Source organism: Limulus polyphemus, unplaced genomic scaffold (assembly GCF_000517525.1).
Source record: "Limulus polyphemus unplaced genomic scaffold, Limulus_polyphemus-2.1.2 Scaffold2041, whole genome shotgun sequence".
In the NCBI taxonomy this organism is placed as follows: Eukaryota; Metazoa; Arthropoda; class Merostomata; order Xiphosura; family Limulidae; genus Limulus; species Limulus polyphemus.
Window position 1 is genome coordinate 109,228 of NW_013667651.1, and position 18,886 is coordinate 128,113.

The 18,886-nt window shown below is 33.3% G+C and overlaps 1 protein-coding gene across 3 annotated transcripts in view; it reads left to right on the plus strand.

Moving 5' to 3' along the window:
• Positions 1–1,393: 1,393 nt before the first annotated feature.
• LOC106465757 (follistatin-like) overlaps positions 1,394–18,886 on the plus strand; it is an 88,060-nt gene continuing 70,567 nt past the window's right edge. For all 3 annotated transcript variants that reach the window (XM_022393685.1, XM_013925991.2, XM_022393686.1), the window contains exon 1: positions 1,394–1,657. In XM_022393685.1, coding sequence (XP_022249393.1) covers positions 1,591–1,657 — 67 coding nt within the window. In that variant the 5' untranslated portion in view covers positions 1,394–1,590. The remainder of the gene's footprint in view (positions 1,658–18,886) is intronic.

Below are 18,886 nucleotides of genomic sequence, written 5' to 3' on the forward strand. Positions count from 1 at the left end.
TTATCTACTTGTTTAATGTAAGTGGCTATTGTTCGGGACGAGCAATACTAAGGAAAGGGCAGTGTTACGACAGCGGAGGTCACGTGACCCTGGTACCACTTGATAAGTGTCTAGAAGGTTCGTGAAGAGGCGAGTGCATTCTAGACGCCCTCTATTCTTGTATATAAGCGCGGCAAATAAAGCGAGATAATTAATTGGATAGCAGACAGAGAGATGGGGAGTTGTATTGAGAAAGAATAAACTAGTTTTATTTAAGAAAGGACTTGTATCACTGAAGTTCTTCGGAAAGAATTTTTACTGGAATTTAACAGAGACGTAACATTAACAACAAAAACTTATAATCTACATAAAAAGTTCACAATAAGTTAACAACAAGAACTTATAGCATACATATCAAGTCTACAATAAGTTAACAACAAAAAAATTGTAGCCTATATAATGTTCTCTGTCTTAACCCTCTCTCTACAGGTAGATCAAAGTGCGCATGCTACGACTTTTTGTAGATCGTTACATTGAAAACTTAATTCAACTGCTTTATCATTATTAAATAAACGTGGCATCCAAACGTAGTTAGTAAATCAAATTTTAATATTATATAAAGTTCAAGTTCTTACTTTTATAAGGAAGTATATTATCCAAATTCTACTGCTCTGTGAATTCATATTGTTACGACAGCGGAGGTCACGTGACCCTAGTAACACGTCATGCGCTTCTAGAACGTTCATGAAACCTCGAGAGACTACTAGATATGCGGTAGTCTTGTATATAAGCCGCCAAGAACTACCGGGCAAAAATGGGTAATTGAACTGCGGACTGAGAGAGACGTATTGTTGAGTCGAGCATGTGAGACATTGGTTGTGAATTATAGCGTTTGTTATACCATGACTGTGGAAATTAAGTGTATTGCAAAGTTGTATTTAGAAAGAATAAACTAGTTTTATTTAAGAAAGGACTTGTATCGCTAAAGTTTCTTCGGAAAGAAATTATACGGAAAATTAACTAACGACCAGAGACGTAACAGTATTACAGACGATTATAAAAACTGTTTATACCCTGATATGTGTTCATATGATGTTAGAAACGGGTGCTATTTTAGTTAGATATTGTTCGAGAGTCACATTAATGTATGTAAAAGATGTTTAACCTTGCTGTGCCGTGTGCTTGTTGATGATGCACAGCTGCAGTGGTTCAAAAATGGCAACATTCAACCACACATAAACAAGTATAAAATTAGTACACTTTAGACGGTACACGATAACAAGCTTTTGTTTTTACTATTTTTAGCTATGACATTTGATAGGATGTAATCATGAAACTGTAACTATAGTAACAAAGCTAGATAATAAGATTTGTATGTTTTTGATTGTTCCACGGTGAGCTGGATTGAATGAAGGTCCAATATTTCTGAAAATGAATGAATAAGCGTATCTTAGTAAACCACGCCTCCAATGGATCACGTGCCACCTGCGAGTGCTAATTTACTATGTTTATGATGCCTACTACAACGGGTTAAATTGATCGCTCGGCAACAGTTGAAGAGCTAGAAGCAGGTTGCTTTAGGGAAACGTCGAGATTCCGAGCACGTGCATCATGCATCCGTTACTCGTGGTTGTCTATTCACTCTCAGCCGTATGGTTTTATATTGTGGTGGCAGAAGGTAAGGCGTTGATATACGTTTGTTTACTTATTAAATATTGATTCGGAATTTAGTGTGCTGTTGGTAAAGGCAAGCTTATGATATAAATGTGGATTTTATTGAAAGAAGTATTTTATTGCTATAGAATTGTAAATCTGATGTTAGCATCCCGTCTACAAAACTCTTTAATGTTACAATTCCACTGTTTGTTACTAGGCGTGAAAACTGTTTCTGTTATGTTAATATTGACCTGACCTTACAGACTGATGTACTTACTAACGTATGGGGCTGCATATAAAGTGGTCTAAGACTGAAACATTCTCTCGAATAACGCATGGAAATGAAAAAGTTTTAAGAATAAGCACAGTGAAGTTTCGTTATTAGGGTCATTCCGAACGCTTTCACTATAATAACGATTCTGTAAAATCAGGATATTAAACGTTAACTTAAAACAATTCACAGTCATATAGGTTAGTTCAGTTTTGATAAATAACGAAAAAGCCGTGATAATCCGTTTCGTGTGATGTCAGAATCTCAACAGTACAGCTACATTATGAAATAAAGGAACAACACATCAACGTTGAAAGGAATTTGTTACTTTTAAACATTCAGAATCATTTTACTATGTGATAAACAGCTGGTAGAACAATTAATTAATCCTAAACTTGTTGTTAAAGTTAAGTATTCTAACAAGAAATCAACATTCTATATAGATAATTCTTGTACAGATTAAAATCAGTTCCTGTTTATAGTTGTTATGAAGTAAAGAATAAGGCATTCCGATTTTTTCCTGTTGTTTCTAACCTTTAACCAAATATTCATAAAAACAAAACAAAAATTAGGATCAGTATCAATATTTAAATGTATTTGGATTTCTCATTTTGAGTGAGACTTCTGAAAACTTTAAAAACAAAGGTAGAAACGTAAAAGTTAGATTTATAAAACTTCTATGTGATGTGAAAATTTCGCGTAAAACTAACTCTCGCGCTCACTTATAAATAAAAATAAAACGAAGGTAAGACTGAAAAAGCAGAATTTTATCAAAAAGTTTTATTCGCAATTTTAGGATCTTAAACCTCACTTCAAAGATACGTGTTTACTTCATTCAGTAACAACTATCACATCGTATTAATTACACTTAGAACAAACTGTCTAAATTAATCATAACTTGTTTAGAGAAGTTATTAAGAAGCCTTTAACATTTTGTACTTAAATCTAAAGTCACTTTTTATTCGTATAATAAATTTGTTTTATGGAGAAACCATGAGGTAACACGATAACACTCTCGCTATCACTAATTTTTGATAACGTCACAATATCTGTTTATTACGTAATGAACTATCGCATCGTAACGTCACGTGATGTTTATAATGATTAATATTATACTTCCCTATTTCCGGGTGAAGGGCTTATGGGCGCTTTACGAGATTGTTTATATGCGTGTCGTTGGTATATAATATTCAAACATATAGTGTGCAACGACAATTCTTGTAAACCTTGGCTTTCTGCATTTCTGACGTTTACAGTCATATATAGTTATTTTTACAATTACGTCATATATATTTTTCTTTTGGGAACATGATTATACGTGCTATACCTGAGAACATGATTATAGGTGCTGTACTTGAGAACATGATTATAGGTGCACTACTTGGGAACATGATTGTACGTGCTCTAATTGGGAACATGATTATATGTGCTTTACTTGGGAACATGATTATACGTACTCTACTTGGGAACGTGATTATACGTGCTTTACTTGGGAACGTGATTCTAGGTGCAGTACTTGGGAACATGATTATACGTACTCTACTTGGGAACATGATTCTAGGTCCAGTACTTGGGAACATGATTATACGTACTCTACTTGGGAACATGATTATAGGTGCTGTATTTGGGAACATGATTATATGTGCTATACTTAGGAACATGATTATATGTGCTATACTTAAGTTGTTGTTTTTTTCGTTTTTAGGAATATATCAAAATCTTTTTTTTTGTAATGATTTTGTCGATTCTTTTTTTTTTGTTGTTTCTTTTCCAAAGTATCAAACATTTTTTTGTTGATAAAGTTCAATTCCTCTCTCATATTTTGTTCTGTATTGTGTTTATACTATATAATGTTTCGATACATGACATTTTTACATAACATTATTTAGAAGTTCCCAAGCTGGCGTAAAATAAGTTTGATTGTTTATAAAAATGTATACGTAGTGGAAGAACCATATAACTTAAGGTTTCCTTGTTGGTATAGGTATGTAAAAACACGTGTTGAACACAATTTGAAAACTAGGCCATAGGTGGCGCTGCAAGGCGATCTTGAAGGAGCAAATTGTATTTCAACTTGGGTACAGCAGTCTCAATGCAACAACAGACTCCAGACGAAGTAGGAAAGGCCATATACCGCCACCTAGCATATCCTCAGCTAATGTATCACATAATCTTGAATTTGATCCATGTCTTATAATTTCGTATATAATTAACCACTATCAAACACAAGTACAACCATGTCTTATAACTTCGTATATAATTAACTACTATCAAACACAAGTATAACCATGTTTTATTATTTGATATATAATTAACCACTATCAAATACAAGTATAACCATGTCTTATAGCTTCGTATATAATTAACCACTATCAAACACAAGTATAACCATGTTTTATAACTTCGTATATAATTAACCACTATCAAACACAAGTATAACCATGTTTTATAATTTCGTATATATAATTAACCACTATCAAACACAAGTATAACCATGTTTTATAACTTCGTATATAATTAACCACTATCAAACACAAGTATAACCATGTTTTATATTGTATATAAATAACCACTATCAAACACAAGTATAACCATGTCTTATAATTTCGTATATAATTAACCACTATCAAACACAAGTATAACCATGTTTTATAATTTCGTATATATAATTAACCACTATCAAACACAAGTATAACCATGTTTTATTATTTGATATGTAATTAACCACTATCAAATACAAGTATAACCATGCCTTATAGCTTCGTATATAATTAACCACTATCAAACACAAGTATAACCATGTTTTATAACTTCGTATATATAATTAACCACTATCATACACAAGTATAACCATGTTTTATAACTTCGTATATAATTAACCATTATCAAACACAAGTATAACCATGTATTATTATTTGATATATATAATTAACCACTATCGAATGGATTAATTATGAAAGCTCCTGGAATGATACACAGCGAAATCTTTATTAACGGAATAATTTTAATTATATTGAAACTTTCTGACGCACCAACATTAAATCATTAGTATTAAAACTTGGTTATTTATTAGTGAGTTGCTCTCTTATAAACGTTAAAACATGGCGGCTAGCAGGTAAAAGTATTTCAATACAGTAATCCTCATGATGGTATAATGCATGGTAAGCTTCATATAATGAATGGGAAGGTAACATTTATGTGATCTCTGATGATCAAGCTAATACATATATAATCTCTGATGATCAAGGTAATATTTATATGATCTTTGATATCACGGTAGTACTTATGTGATCTCTGATGATCAAGTGAATAGTTGTGATCTCTGATGATCAAGGTAATATTTATGTTATCTCTGATGATCACGGTAATACTTATGTGATATCTGATGATCATATGAATAGTTGTGATCTCTGATGATAAAGGTAACATTTATATGATCTCTGATAATCAAGGTAATACTTATGTGATCTCTGATGATCAAGTGAATAGTTGTGATCTCTGATGATCAAGGTAAACATTTATGTGATCTCTGATGATCAAGGTAATACTTATGTAATCTCTGATGATCAAGTGAACAGTTATGATCTCTGATGATCAAGGTAATATTTATGTGATCTCTGATGATCACGGTAATACTTATGTGATCTCTGATGATCATGTGAATAGTTGTGATCTCTGATGATCAAGGTGATATTTATGTTATCTCTGATGATCATGTGAATAGTTGTGATCTCTGATGATCAAGGTAACATTTATGTGATATCTGATGATCAAGGTAATACTTATGTGATCTCTGATGATCAAGTGAACAGTTATGATCTCTGATGATCAAGGTAATATTTATGTGATCTCTGATGATCACGGTAATACTTATGTGATCTCTGATGATCATGTGAATAGTTGTGATCTCTGATGATCAAGGTAACATTTATGTGAAGGTCACTAACAGAACATCATATAACCAATTTCAAGGTAATTTAACACTTTAAAACCTATAGCTAGAACATAGCTGTACTTCTTCTTATACCAATGAATTATAGGCATTTTTTAAAAGGTCCATAGACTATAACTGACCTTTGATGTGATGTTGACCTTTTGGTATTACGTAAAAGACAATTCTCTGACTGACGCTAAATTTATCCAACAAATTTGGTCTAAATTCGTCTGGAAGTTGTTTACATTCATACGCACGCCAGGCAACATTCCGTTAACTTTGGAATCGGGTCACAACTGCTTCTCAAAGTGGGAGTGTTATATCTTTCTTCGTTATCGAAGAAGAGCAATGCATTGTACTGCATTACGTTAAGCTATTTAATCTCATTACTTTCATTGCACTAGGATATTTAACCTCATTACTTCATTGTACTAGGCTATTAAACCTCATTCTGCATTGTAGTAGGCTATTTAACCTCATCATTTCATTGTACTAGGCTATTTAACCTCATTACTTCGTTGCACTAGACTATTTAACCTCATTTCTGCATTGTAGTAGGCTATTTAACTCCATCACTTCATTGTACTAGGCTATTTAACCTCATTACTTTATTAAAGACATCAGTTCATTCTGCTTATAAACGAGACGTTTTTGAATTGATTTTTATAAGTTTAAAGACATGTTAGCTGAGATATGTCTGATGTACTTGAATGGGGTAAATATTTAAAATGATGGTGATATATATTTCTTTTTATCAAATGAAAATCGCAACAGCCATAACAAAACAAAAACCTATTTGTTTGTTAATAGAATACATATTGTTCGTTGCATTACACTGTGTTTATTTTCTGTGTTTCATAGAAAGAATTATAAGCTTCCCAATTAGTTTACCTTGAAAACAAAATAGGTGTATATTCTATCTAGGCGATTCATTAACAATATAGTGCTGCTAGTGAGGCACAGAAGGAGGTTGCTGCTCACTCGAACCTTTCAAAATTTCTGCTGATTAACCTATGCAAGTCCAAACCTTTTTATAGACAAATATTTTTATTCTCTTTCAGACAGAAGTTTGTGGAATACAAACTCAAAAATAGTTTATCTTGGCCAAGTTAATCTGAAGACTGAATACAGGTGTGTTCTTCATACATACATTTATCAATCTATTAAAATAGTCACAACTGCTAACAGTCGTATACTGGGACATAGTTGAAGTTGAGAAATATTTTAATAGTAGGTATAGGTTTGAGTGAAATGTCATCAAATTAGTGATCGATAACAAAAAACCTGTAATCTAAATTCCAGGAAAAAATACCGTTTATTATTTGTTAACTTAGTTTGTCACCAACTGTTGATTTTATATTTTCCATAGCATTTCGTTGTGTCCGAATTATGCATCCCGTTTCCAGGAACATGTTGTTTCTCACGTTTACAGGGTATCAAGTATCATGTTGAGGAAATTCATCACTGCGTTCCTTTGCCTTGAGTTTTCATACCGTACATATTCCTGTTTTAGAAATCACAGCTTTAGCTTGCTACCATCCCTCGAGTTACTGGATGATAAGTTACGCATGTCTTTCCAATGTCTCCGAATCTTGTTTTAACAGCGTCCCTAGTTGTTGTTCTACGTAATCTTACTCGGTGTTGTGATCTTAAAAGAACTTTCTTTTATTTGTTTGTTTTGAAGCACAATGGGCTATCTGTGCTGTGTCTACCCTGGGTATCGAAATCCAGTTTTAACGTTGTAAGCTCTCAGACGAATCTTCCAAAACAATGATAACAACCTTTGTAAATGTTAAAATATTTTATCGTGTGTCTTATAAGAAAATGAAATTCTAAGCTTACTACTGAACTTGTTAGAAATGTGTGTTTATGTGTTCGAACATTGAACTTTCGGAACACACTTCAACATGAAGGTTGAATTGAGTAATAATTGTATTAACTGTTCGTTAAATTTTATGAACATTTCTTCAGCTAGTTAGGAAAGTATTCTTCTTGTATATAATGCTCAACTTGGGACTTTAAATGTTAAATCGACAATGCTAACTTCTCTCTCTCATCATTGCCTTAAACATCTTTGTGACTAACACGTGTTAAGATCAAGGTCAGTGTTGCATGTTTGCCAATATAGATAATTGTTTTTAAACTAACATTCGTGCCACGTAGAAGCGTATTTACGATCAGACTCATGTTATTATCTTTTATCTTCACTGAGGAACATCCGCTATAAATTTTAATAATGAACGTCAGAAAAACTCAGACGTATATAATATCACAAATACAATATGAGCTCTATTTGTTTAGCAATAAACAGATGAGTAAATAGATATGTTTTTTATGTATATTGAAAATAATCACGGTTCTGACCAAGTTTTGTTGATGGAACAAATTCTAAACTATATACTATGTCATGAAAAGCTTCAGAGATACTTAAAGGTAAGATTCGAAAATAATATCAAATGGCTTTTAATCCCTTCCTTGCTTGGGACTCCCCATGATGCGCGAGTAAAATCGTCTAGCAATTACGAAGAGCATATTAAAGGCAATCAGGACTTGAACCTATATCCGTATTGATAGAACAAATCTGATGGACCTTGAACAACTGTAAAGAGTTCTGATAAGGAAGTTTTTACAGTAATCCCATCTGGCCTTTAGTCCTTTCCCGACTGGGGATTCCCCATGATGCGCGAGAGTCATGTACGAAAGAATTAACTTTTCATATCAAATATACCTGGATGTTTTACCACTTTATTATTTAGTATTACTTGAGCTAAAACACAAATAAAAACAGTGTTTAAGGCAAATCAAACTCGGAAATATGGGTGTAGTGAAGTATTTTACCTTTCTGACAAAACCAGAACCTACACACTTATATCTGTTTCTAACATGGTGTATTTCACTTGTAACGATTACCTTTCTGACAAAACCAGAACCTACACACATATATCTATTTCTAGGACATGGTGTATTTCATTTGTAAGTTTTACCCCACAGAAAGGAATTATAAATATACTCAAAGTTTTTACCCCACAGAAAAGAATCAAAGATACTCCCTATAGTCTCACTAGAGGAAACATCCAAGATTCCTAATAAAGTAGGAATCAAACTGCAACCCAAGTTTCAAGGTTATATTTTACAGCATTTGTAAAGCCAGAGCGTGTAAACAAAATAAACGTTTTATTTAGTTTGTGCATGAAAAGGTTAACTAAAAGAGAGAATTGCAGAAAAAAAACCCCCGAAGGGCAAGTTTCTCTTCAAAACATAAATTTCAGGTTCCCTTTAGCAAGAGTTTTTCTTCTTACTGCCGAGGAAACTTAAGGTGAGTCATTGTGGAAATTTTTTCCAGGAACTTAAAAGAAAGAATGATAAGAGAGGTAACACCTAAAGGCATAGCCACAGCTGGTTCCTAGATTTGAACGGACACTACAGAGCCAAGCCCAGACAGAATTCTGGAAACAGAGGCGGACAGAAACATGCCTTTATTCTTTTAGACGGTAACTTCTTCTGATGGTTTTCTAGCCAATGACTGGCTACCAACGTCTGGCATTTACGATCGGCTGGCGATCGGAGTTTTGTGTGTGTGTGTTATAGTACAAACCCATTCATCATTGTGGTCTGGAAAGTTATATTCTTTTCTATTTACATCTACTCAATGTTTCCTATCAATCCAGTAAGGCAGAATATTACGCTGTTCTTTTGTCCTGTTTTTGGTACGACAACAGAGGATAATGTTGGACGCGGAAGTAGCTTGGTTTGAACCTTAGATGGACATTTAGCATAGATCAACGAATTCCTATATCAGTTTTTAAAACTCTTCACATAAATATATTTTACGAACACTAAATCGGATATTTTTTTCTTATTTTGTTAATGGTCTTCTTGTTCATAACTCCTACATGTAATTACACGAAATAATTATATATGTATATATGTTTTTTTTTCTCTCATCCATGTTCACAGTATCAAACATGATTAAGTTTGCTTTTTCTTCCTTTGCTCCCAATCGGCAAGTTTGCATAAAACAGTATGTTGTCTATACGATTTATTTTGAGATTTTTTGCGCTTTAAAATAACGATTAATATGTCTGTTTTTTTGTCAAAAATACATTTATAATACTGTTTATGAATTTACTGTTACAAGTACGATAATATCAGAATAAGAACAAAATAATAAATTCAAAAGGAAATTGTTACGTATCTGCTCGTTTGATAATTTCCTTAATTTCCGGTATAAATTATTTCCGAGGAACTTTAGCGATACAAGTTTTTTCTTAATTAAAACTAGTTTATTCTTTCTCGATATAACTTTGTAATACACTTAACAACTTTTATAACACACGCTATAAATCACAGTGATTCACACACTTTACTTATGGTGCCTACTGTTCGCTTGACTCAATTATCTCTATCTTCAATTTATCTGCATATCTATCTATCGCTGGCTTATATAATAAAAAAGAGGGTGCTTGGAAAAAACTAGAGTTGCCATGAAAATTCATGATGCTTCTAGAAACTCCAAAGCTCATGCTCCCATTATTGAGTGACTTCAGCTGTCGTAACAATATAAATGATAATATTCACTGTTAATCAGGTTTTGAAAACTCTTCATACATCGTCAGCTAGTCTCTCACGGAAAGAGAGTGTCTTCATTTCTTTCACTTAGCTTCTAGCTAAAACATTATCATAAAACTAAAGCAACAGGTAGGAAACGTATGTAGATTTTAAATGATGCATTATGGACACAGAGGCCGAGTAACGAACAATCAGAAGTCAGAACTAAAAATGAAACTGGAGCACGCATGTCTCTATGAAAATGGATAAACAAAGGATGTAAATATTTTTTTAAATGGCGACGTATAGCAATTGTTAAAAAATTTCTTCTTTCAAAAACGGAAGTAAGCAAAGCCTCAGTTAGTAGTTGTATACTGGCGTCAATCAGTGCCATCTGTTGTTGTATATTGGCATCAATCACTGCCATCCGTTGTTGTATATTGACGTCAATCACTGCCATCCGTTGTTGTATATTGGCATCAATCACTGCCATCTGTTGTTGTATATTGGCATCAATCACTGCCATCTGTTGTTGTATATTGGCATCAATCACTGCCATCCGTTGTTGTATATTGACGTCAATCACTGCTATCCGTTGTTGTATATTGACGTCAATCACTGCCATCCGTTGTTGTATATTGGCATCAATCACTGTCATCTGTTGTTGTATATTGGCATCAATCACTGCCATCTTTGTTGTATATTGGTTCCAATAACTGTCATGTGTTGTTATATATTGGCATGAAACACTGTCATGTGTTGTTATATATTTGCGTCAAGCACTTTCATGTGTTGTTGTATACTGGCGTCAAGCACCGTAATGTGTTGTTGTATAATGGTGTCAATCACCGTCACGAGTTGTTGTATATTAGCGTCAAGCACTGTCATGTATTGTTATATATCGGCGTCAATCACCGTCACGAGCTGCTATATATTACTCTAAATATTCTGATGTGTCGAATTTCACAAACCTAAAAATATTAATTTTATTATATACATTGGCAGTATTCATCAAATGTTCATCAAAACTAATTAAGTCTAAACAATTGGCAACAACAACAACAACAAAGGCTTTCAAAATATTAAAGTTAGTTTACACATCTAATTTGTTTATCACTGTATATTCGTTAATAAATGACCTTTGTAATATTAAAATAGTTAAGCACAAATCCAACAGATGTCAGGAGTCGGTTTCAAGATAGATGGTGAGTTCATATTATTGTATGTATAATAAACAACGATGTTTCTCGAAAGTCACGCAGTAACGTAAAGTATACAAAACCCACGTTTACCAGTACTGATCTGGTTCCGTTATCTTATAGGTTATTCGTTATGGATTACATTTTCCTTGTCAATTACTACAGCATTTAAACAATAATTTTGCATGACAATATAAATTTTCACTGAAGAAAAGACATAAGCACACCCTACTTAACAACGACAGTTCTAAACACAACAGAATTTTAATTGCAGATATTGTCTTCACTAGACTTAATTGCTGTGATTAGTAGGTAAAAATATCAAGTATGGAACGTTAATTCTTTAGCTAGCCAACGTTTCGCCATATCCAGAATTATTTATATTAAATCGTTCCGGAGAAATTGGATTAAAAAGTTTACTTGTTTAGAATATTCGCTGTTTCTAATTGTGAACTAACAGATTAAAGAGAAAAAAGCTGTAGTCTAAGAATAGATAGAGAAAAAGCATTATTATCCAGCATTTGCCGGACCTGGGCTGCGCCGGATAGGCAGAAATTCCAGTTTAAGAAAGCGTTTCTTTTGCGACATCTTACAGAAACAATTTTGACACTTTTAATGTTTTAAAGTGCAGTATTTCGACATCATGTATATCAATAACAGCAATAAATGTTGTAAAAAAAACAGTATTTTAAATGTGAATCACGGTACAAACAACTGTATTAAACTGTATTAATTAGAATTTCTTATTACAAGAGCTTTTCGGGTAAGAAGATGCTAGATAGACAAGGTTTACGGTAGTGGGATTTGACGTCATTTTTATAGTGCGCCCACCTCCCAAAAAGTGCGAATTGCGTTTTTGATGCAACAGGACGTGATTCTTGAATCATTGGATTAACAAACCAGACACGCTAAACTAATTGGCATTTGACACAAATTAGAGCTACCTGAATTTTTATAATTAGGAAAGTTTCGTCGTTTGCTTTAAAATGAACCATGTTTCTGGTGATACTTGGTTATAGAAGTTCCAACAGGTAGCTTAATAACAGAAGACGTGAGAAGCAGTGTTCTGATTACATGTAAACGGTTGAACAAAGTGGAAGTGTGGGCCTGACTAATGAGAAGAAGTGTTCTGATTACATGTAAACGGTTAAACAAAGTGGAAATGTGGGCCTGACTGATGAGAAGAAGTGTTCTGATTACATGTAAACGGTTGAACAAAGAGGAAATGTGGGCCTGACTGAAAGGCATTAAACTCAAAACAAAATAATTTCTGTCTGCTTTACAATGGCAGATTAAGATACAAGAAACACTTTAACTAACTGTTGATACTACAGTAAGAAGGATTAATATTGCAGATGAAGATACAATAAACACTTTAACTAACCGTTGATACCGTAGTAGGAAGGAACAACTTTACAAAAACGGTTACCTCCTGCAACTGTGGTAGCTAAAACCCAAACTCGAAATGGACTGGCTGAAGTATGGAAAAAGATGAAAATATTAAAAAAAAACATTTTGTACAATTAAAACATACTTTTCCTGGTTTCCACTAATCAGAAAAAAGTAATTAGATGTACTTCGGCAGGGAGGGTACCCGAATTTTTTGTTTCAAAAGCAAATAAAACCAAAATTAAGAGTAACAAATATTTTTATTTATTGCTTTTGAAGTTCATATGTCATGCTTTGGTGTAGCCTACATAGTGTATAATTCTTCTCGTGATTCATGGCATGCGCATGTTTTACTGGCGTCACGACACTACTAGTTCCAACGTTAAGTGTCCCTTAGGTGACATCATTTTAATGTCTACTGTCTGACTGACAAATAACACAGTACTGTATAGTGGTGTAAATGGTTAAAAAAGGTGGCCCCTTTCGGGGAAATTACAGAATAATGAGTTTGTGTTCCAGCAGGCAATTTGGTTCAATACCATGAGAAGGTACACTTTCACGCTGATATGGACAAATAAGCCAATGAGAGGAGGGGAGCACAGAGAGTAGTCTTAAACTAGGACTTACTGATAAACCAGCCCCCAGTGGCTCGTGGTATACATCTGTGGACTTACAATGCTAAAAACCGGGTTTCGACGCTTACTTTGTAGTTATGTGCTTAACTACCAACAAACTGAGAAACTGCACAAATATCAAGGTACTAGTTTAAGTTTGTCATCAATATATATATATATATATATATTGTTATATCGACAATCTAAGTCTGAAAATATAAAACAAAGTGACAGGAATTAATGATATATATGGTAAACTTGACGTTTGAGAAAATCGGAACTCGCCGTCTTCCTTTTATATTTAAATAAACAAGTCCACTTCTTTTTCCATTATGACTAAGTGTATCGTGTCCTTAAGACACTGTGTCCATGCAGATCATCAAAACAGGATAGAAAATACACCTTAAAAATTTTAATAAAACTAATCACCATCACATGAAGTTTTACTTTACATAAATACTTATCAAAAGTGTACGGCACAAATCCAAAACTCTTCTACTAAAAACACCATCCATATACATACTATAAGTATCAATCATAACAAATCAGAATAAATAAAATACTGCAAACATAACAATAATACAACCAGTTTTTAGTAATGAACACAATACGAATAGCAACAATACAACCCATTTTTAGTAATGAATACAAAATAAATAACAACAATACAACCCATTTTTAGTAATGAACACTATAAATAATCAATCTTAGTTAAAATGATTAAAATTCTCTTCAAATAATGTCATGCACAATCATGGTCTAAATTATTACAAATACACTAACGAAATATAATAGAACATCAACGTACATAAAATAAAAATATTAGGAACAGAAAGACAAAAATAATATCAAATTCAGTTGAAGTTTTGTCTAAAAAAGCTGAATATTTTAAACATAGAATAATAAGAGACAAACTTTTGCTTCACATAGGATATATGCTCTAAAATTATTTGATTTGAAACATTGTTTAGCAAAACAAAAATTTTAAAATGGATATATACAAGATGGAAACCTCGACTGTCTATATACAAATTTATGGCTTGTAGTTGTACAGTGTGATCCCTGTAAAGGTAATCATGTTAATGGTTGATCTACAGTATTCTCTTCAATTGATGTGTTGGCATCAGGTTACCTAGACCGATATCTGTGGCTTGTAGTTGGATAGTGTGATCCTGTCCAGGTAATCATGTTAGTGGTTGATCTACAGTATTCTCTTCTACTGATATGTTAGCATCAGGTTACCTAGACCGATATCTGTGGCTTGTAGTTGGATAGTGTGATCCCTGTCCAGGTAATCATGTTAGTGGTTGATCTTCAGTATTCTCTTCTACTGCTGTGTTGTCATCAGGTCACCTGGATCGACATCTATGGCTTGTAGTTGGATAGTGATCTCGGTCCAGGTCATCAATGAATTCCAGTTTCTTGCAGCCAAGTTTACTTTACTTTAAAGTCTTTCATTTATTTTCAGCTCTATGTGAGCAGAAACAAGAAGATAAGATTTAGTTACCTAATCACAAGACCATTAATTTAGTAATAAAAAAAATTACCAAGCTTGTGCCATTGCCATCTTACATTGTACTGGATATTATTTTACACGTGACACTTGCTGGTGTCACCGACATATGCAACATATTGTTGTTGTCATAGTTGCTCTTCGTATTTTTTAGCGCAAGACTATATAATGGGTTATCTGCGCTCTGTCCACCGCGGGAAATCGAACTCCAGATTTTGCATTGTAAGTCCGGAAACTTATCACTGAATCATCGGGAACTTTAGTTTGCATATTAAAAGTTGCGTTAACTGTCATATTGATAGTTATGGTCAATCATCCACGATGGATGCTAGAAACAACGAAAGTGACTTTAATATCATTCACTGGATAGATTACCAACTTATTGGAAATTTAACAAGCCACTATTCTGAGTTCCTTGCTGGCCCTAGTCAATTTCTCTCACCCCCATTGAACTTCATGTCCATTCAGTAATAGCAATGATCATACATGCAGTTATAACACATTTAACACTAGCGTATAGCCTGTCAAAAATGTATACCCTAACTTCACATTTCATAACTAACTGAAATATATATACGTTTTCCAAAATCAAACTTGACCAACAAAGCAGAAAAGTGCAGTCGAGGCAGTCAAACGTCGGTAAATGTTTTTGTGAGCCAATCAAATTTAAGATCATTCATGAAAAGACTTCATGGCATAGTCATAGAATAATTATTGGTAAAAATCAGTTAGATTAACAACTTCTAATACATAGAAAAATCAGAGCGTCTTGGTAGCACTAGGTTCAAACAGTGGCTTTTATATTATGTTGCTTAGCAACAAAAGTATAACCTAATATTGTTGTTGTTGTTAGTCTATGTATTGAAAGTATAAAATGAAATGTATAGACAACAGAAATATTTTGTTGATTTCTTAATTTAGAATCTCCGTTGACTAAAGAGGTTTTATATTAAAAACGTTGGTGATATAATAGAAAATAGCTTAATTCAGAAATGATTTAAGTTTATAATTGAATTGATATTTTTTTACTTTCATGATAACTTTTATGTACTTGGTTCTAGGCTAGGTGATCCCACACTACGTATTTACTTTAGGCTTATTATACCAACACTCACTACATTTATAAGGTATGCGGCACACACGCACCCTGACGGCCCCCTTGCTCCCCCGTCAATAAAATTGCAATGAACAGACAATAATCGAACCATTCTATCTGGATAAATGTATTTTGGCTTTTATGACATCTATTTCGAGAAATCAAGCGTTAGTGACACACACTGGTTTTATATAGATTAGATAACGTGATGTCCATTGATGATGTCATTATATGATAAACTTAAGTTCAGCAAGATAGCCATGAGTGACAGAGGCTCTTACCATCCTGTATTCATAGCCTGTATAACATAAATTTATTACAATATTCCCCCAAACCAAAGGCTGTAAGTGTAAACTACATAGATGTGCAAAAAGCAGTCCCATCTTGTAGTTAAAGATGGCTAAGTGTAATTTGAAATTTTAAACTTAGAATATTTAAACATTAAAGAAATACTAATATCAATTCAAATAATAATGAAACAGTATAAATGAACTATTTGTAAAACATATTACAATGAAATATTAGTAGTCATATACGTTGATACATATATAATACAGTTGAAGTTAAATCAGGATGGCAACCTTGCTTCCGTATCAATACTTATAAGGTATTATAATTTAACTTGGGCATAAAATTTATCGTAAGCATAAGCACTTTTAAGGCACTTTATAAGGTTTGCAAACATAAAATATCATGTTGACTACAAATTAGACACGATTTAAGAAGAGTTAAAGGTGAAGTTCAATATTAAACAGAATAATTAGAATATTCTACTACAAATTAGACACGATTTAAGAAGAGTTAAAGGTGAAGTTCAATATTAAACAGAATAATTAGAATATTCTACTACAAACTAAACACCACTTAAGACTACTTAAAGGTGAAGTTCAATATTAAACAGAATAACCAGAATATTCTACTACAAACTAAACACCATTTAAGAAGAGTTAAAGGTGAAGTTCAATATTAAACACAATAACCAGAATATTCTACTACAAACTAAACACCATTTAAGAAGAGTTAAAGGTGAAGTTCAATATTAAACACAATAATCAGAATATTCTACTACAAACTAAACACTATTTAAGAAGAGTTCAAGGTGAAGTTCAATATTTAACATAATAATCAGAATATTCTGTTTTAATAAACTCATAACTACTACGTGATATACAAAATAATTAAGATTTTTTTTTTATATAAATATGACTCCTTTCACAGAACGCAGCGGTCTACTTTGGAAAAACACAAGTAAAAACAGTAAACCACAACTTGATTTGTGGTTATTTTAGTATCCAAACAGGTCTTCTTAGCTTTACTATCGTTTGTTGCTAGTTTCAGTAAGTAAGAGTCATAAGCATCTTTTTATTTCTTCAATGTCCAATTAAAAACCTGGTACATCAGCAACATACAGCAACAGATTGTTTAAATGCTAAGTATGTTTAGCATACAAACTGGTTTGTCTTAACTCACCTTTAAGCTGTTTTAATTGTCAGGATTACATAGATATTTGAACCACATTGATACCATAACCACACCCAGTCTCTGTTGTTGAAGTAGTATTCAAAGAATACACGTGAACAAAACCATGACGTAGTTACATAAATGAAACCATGTAATTAAGAAACATTCCTGATACAACAATTAAATGTCCATGTTGAAGGAAGGGAACCCTAAGGCAAACAAACTGTAAGAAACACATCCAGAAAGTATTGTAGCTTCAATAACACGGGGCATAAGCTTCTTTACTGTCAGTATTGTTCCATTGCGCAGACGTGGTGGATCCAAATTTCGGAGTACCATGATCGATGCTCCTACTTTTAGACTGAGACAATGTGGTGGGACCTCTGGAGGCTCAAGTGAATTCAGAAACTCTGGGGGATAGTTGACCACTTGGGTTTGATCAGGCACTGAATCAACTGACTTGTAGTACTGGGTATTACCAGGTATCTGCTGCAACAGGTGTGTGTTGATGACCTTGACAACATTGTTCTTTGGAGCTAATATTGCTCTTTCACACAGCCACCTATGAATTTGATAATTTTCAGAAAGGTTTGGGAAAACCTTTGTTATGAGTTCATCAACAGATGTTACTTGTGTACAGATTGGTCCCCTGTAAGTTGTTCCTTTTTGATCTTATTTGACTTTGCCATTGCCTAATTGCAATAGACTGTCAGCAAATTGTCCAGATAATTAATCTCCATGCAGATGGGCTCTCATATTGGTAGATAGGTGGAATGTTTGACGTTTTTCCAAATATATGATGATTTTAGGCAAGTCTTAAGCTCGTCGGTTCGTGTGCCTATTGGAATAACCGGCAATGTTTGTCTGAAATCTCCAGCCAAAACCAAGTGACTACCCATTATCTTTTTGCTTTCACGAATATCTTGCAGTGTCCTACCCAAAGCTTCTAATGCTGCTTTGTGAGACATTGTTCATTCGCCCCAAACAACCATTTGCCGTCTTCTGAGAACTTCTGCCATCCCCGTTCCTTTACTGATATTGCATGTAACATTTTCATTTATGGTCAAGTTCAATGGGAGCTTAAATGCAGCATTGACTGTCCTGCCTCCAGGCAAAAGAGTTGCTGCAATTCCAGATGAGGCAACTTCAAGTGCAATTTGCTTATGTTGACGAACTTCTGCCAACAATAGGTTGATAACAAATGTTTTCCCTGTTCCTCCTGGTGC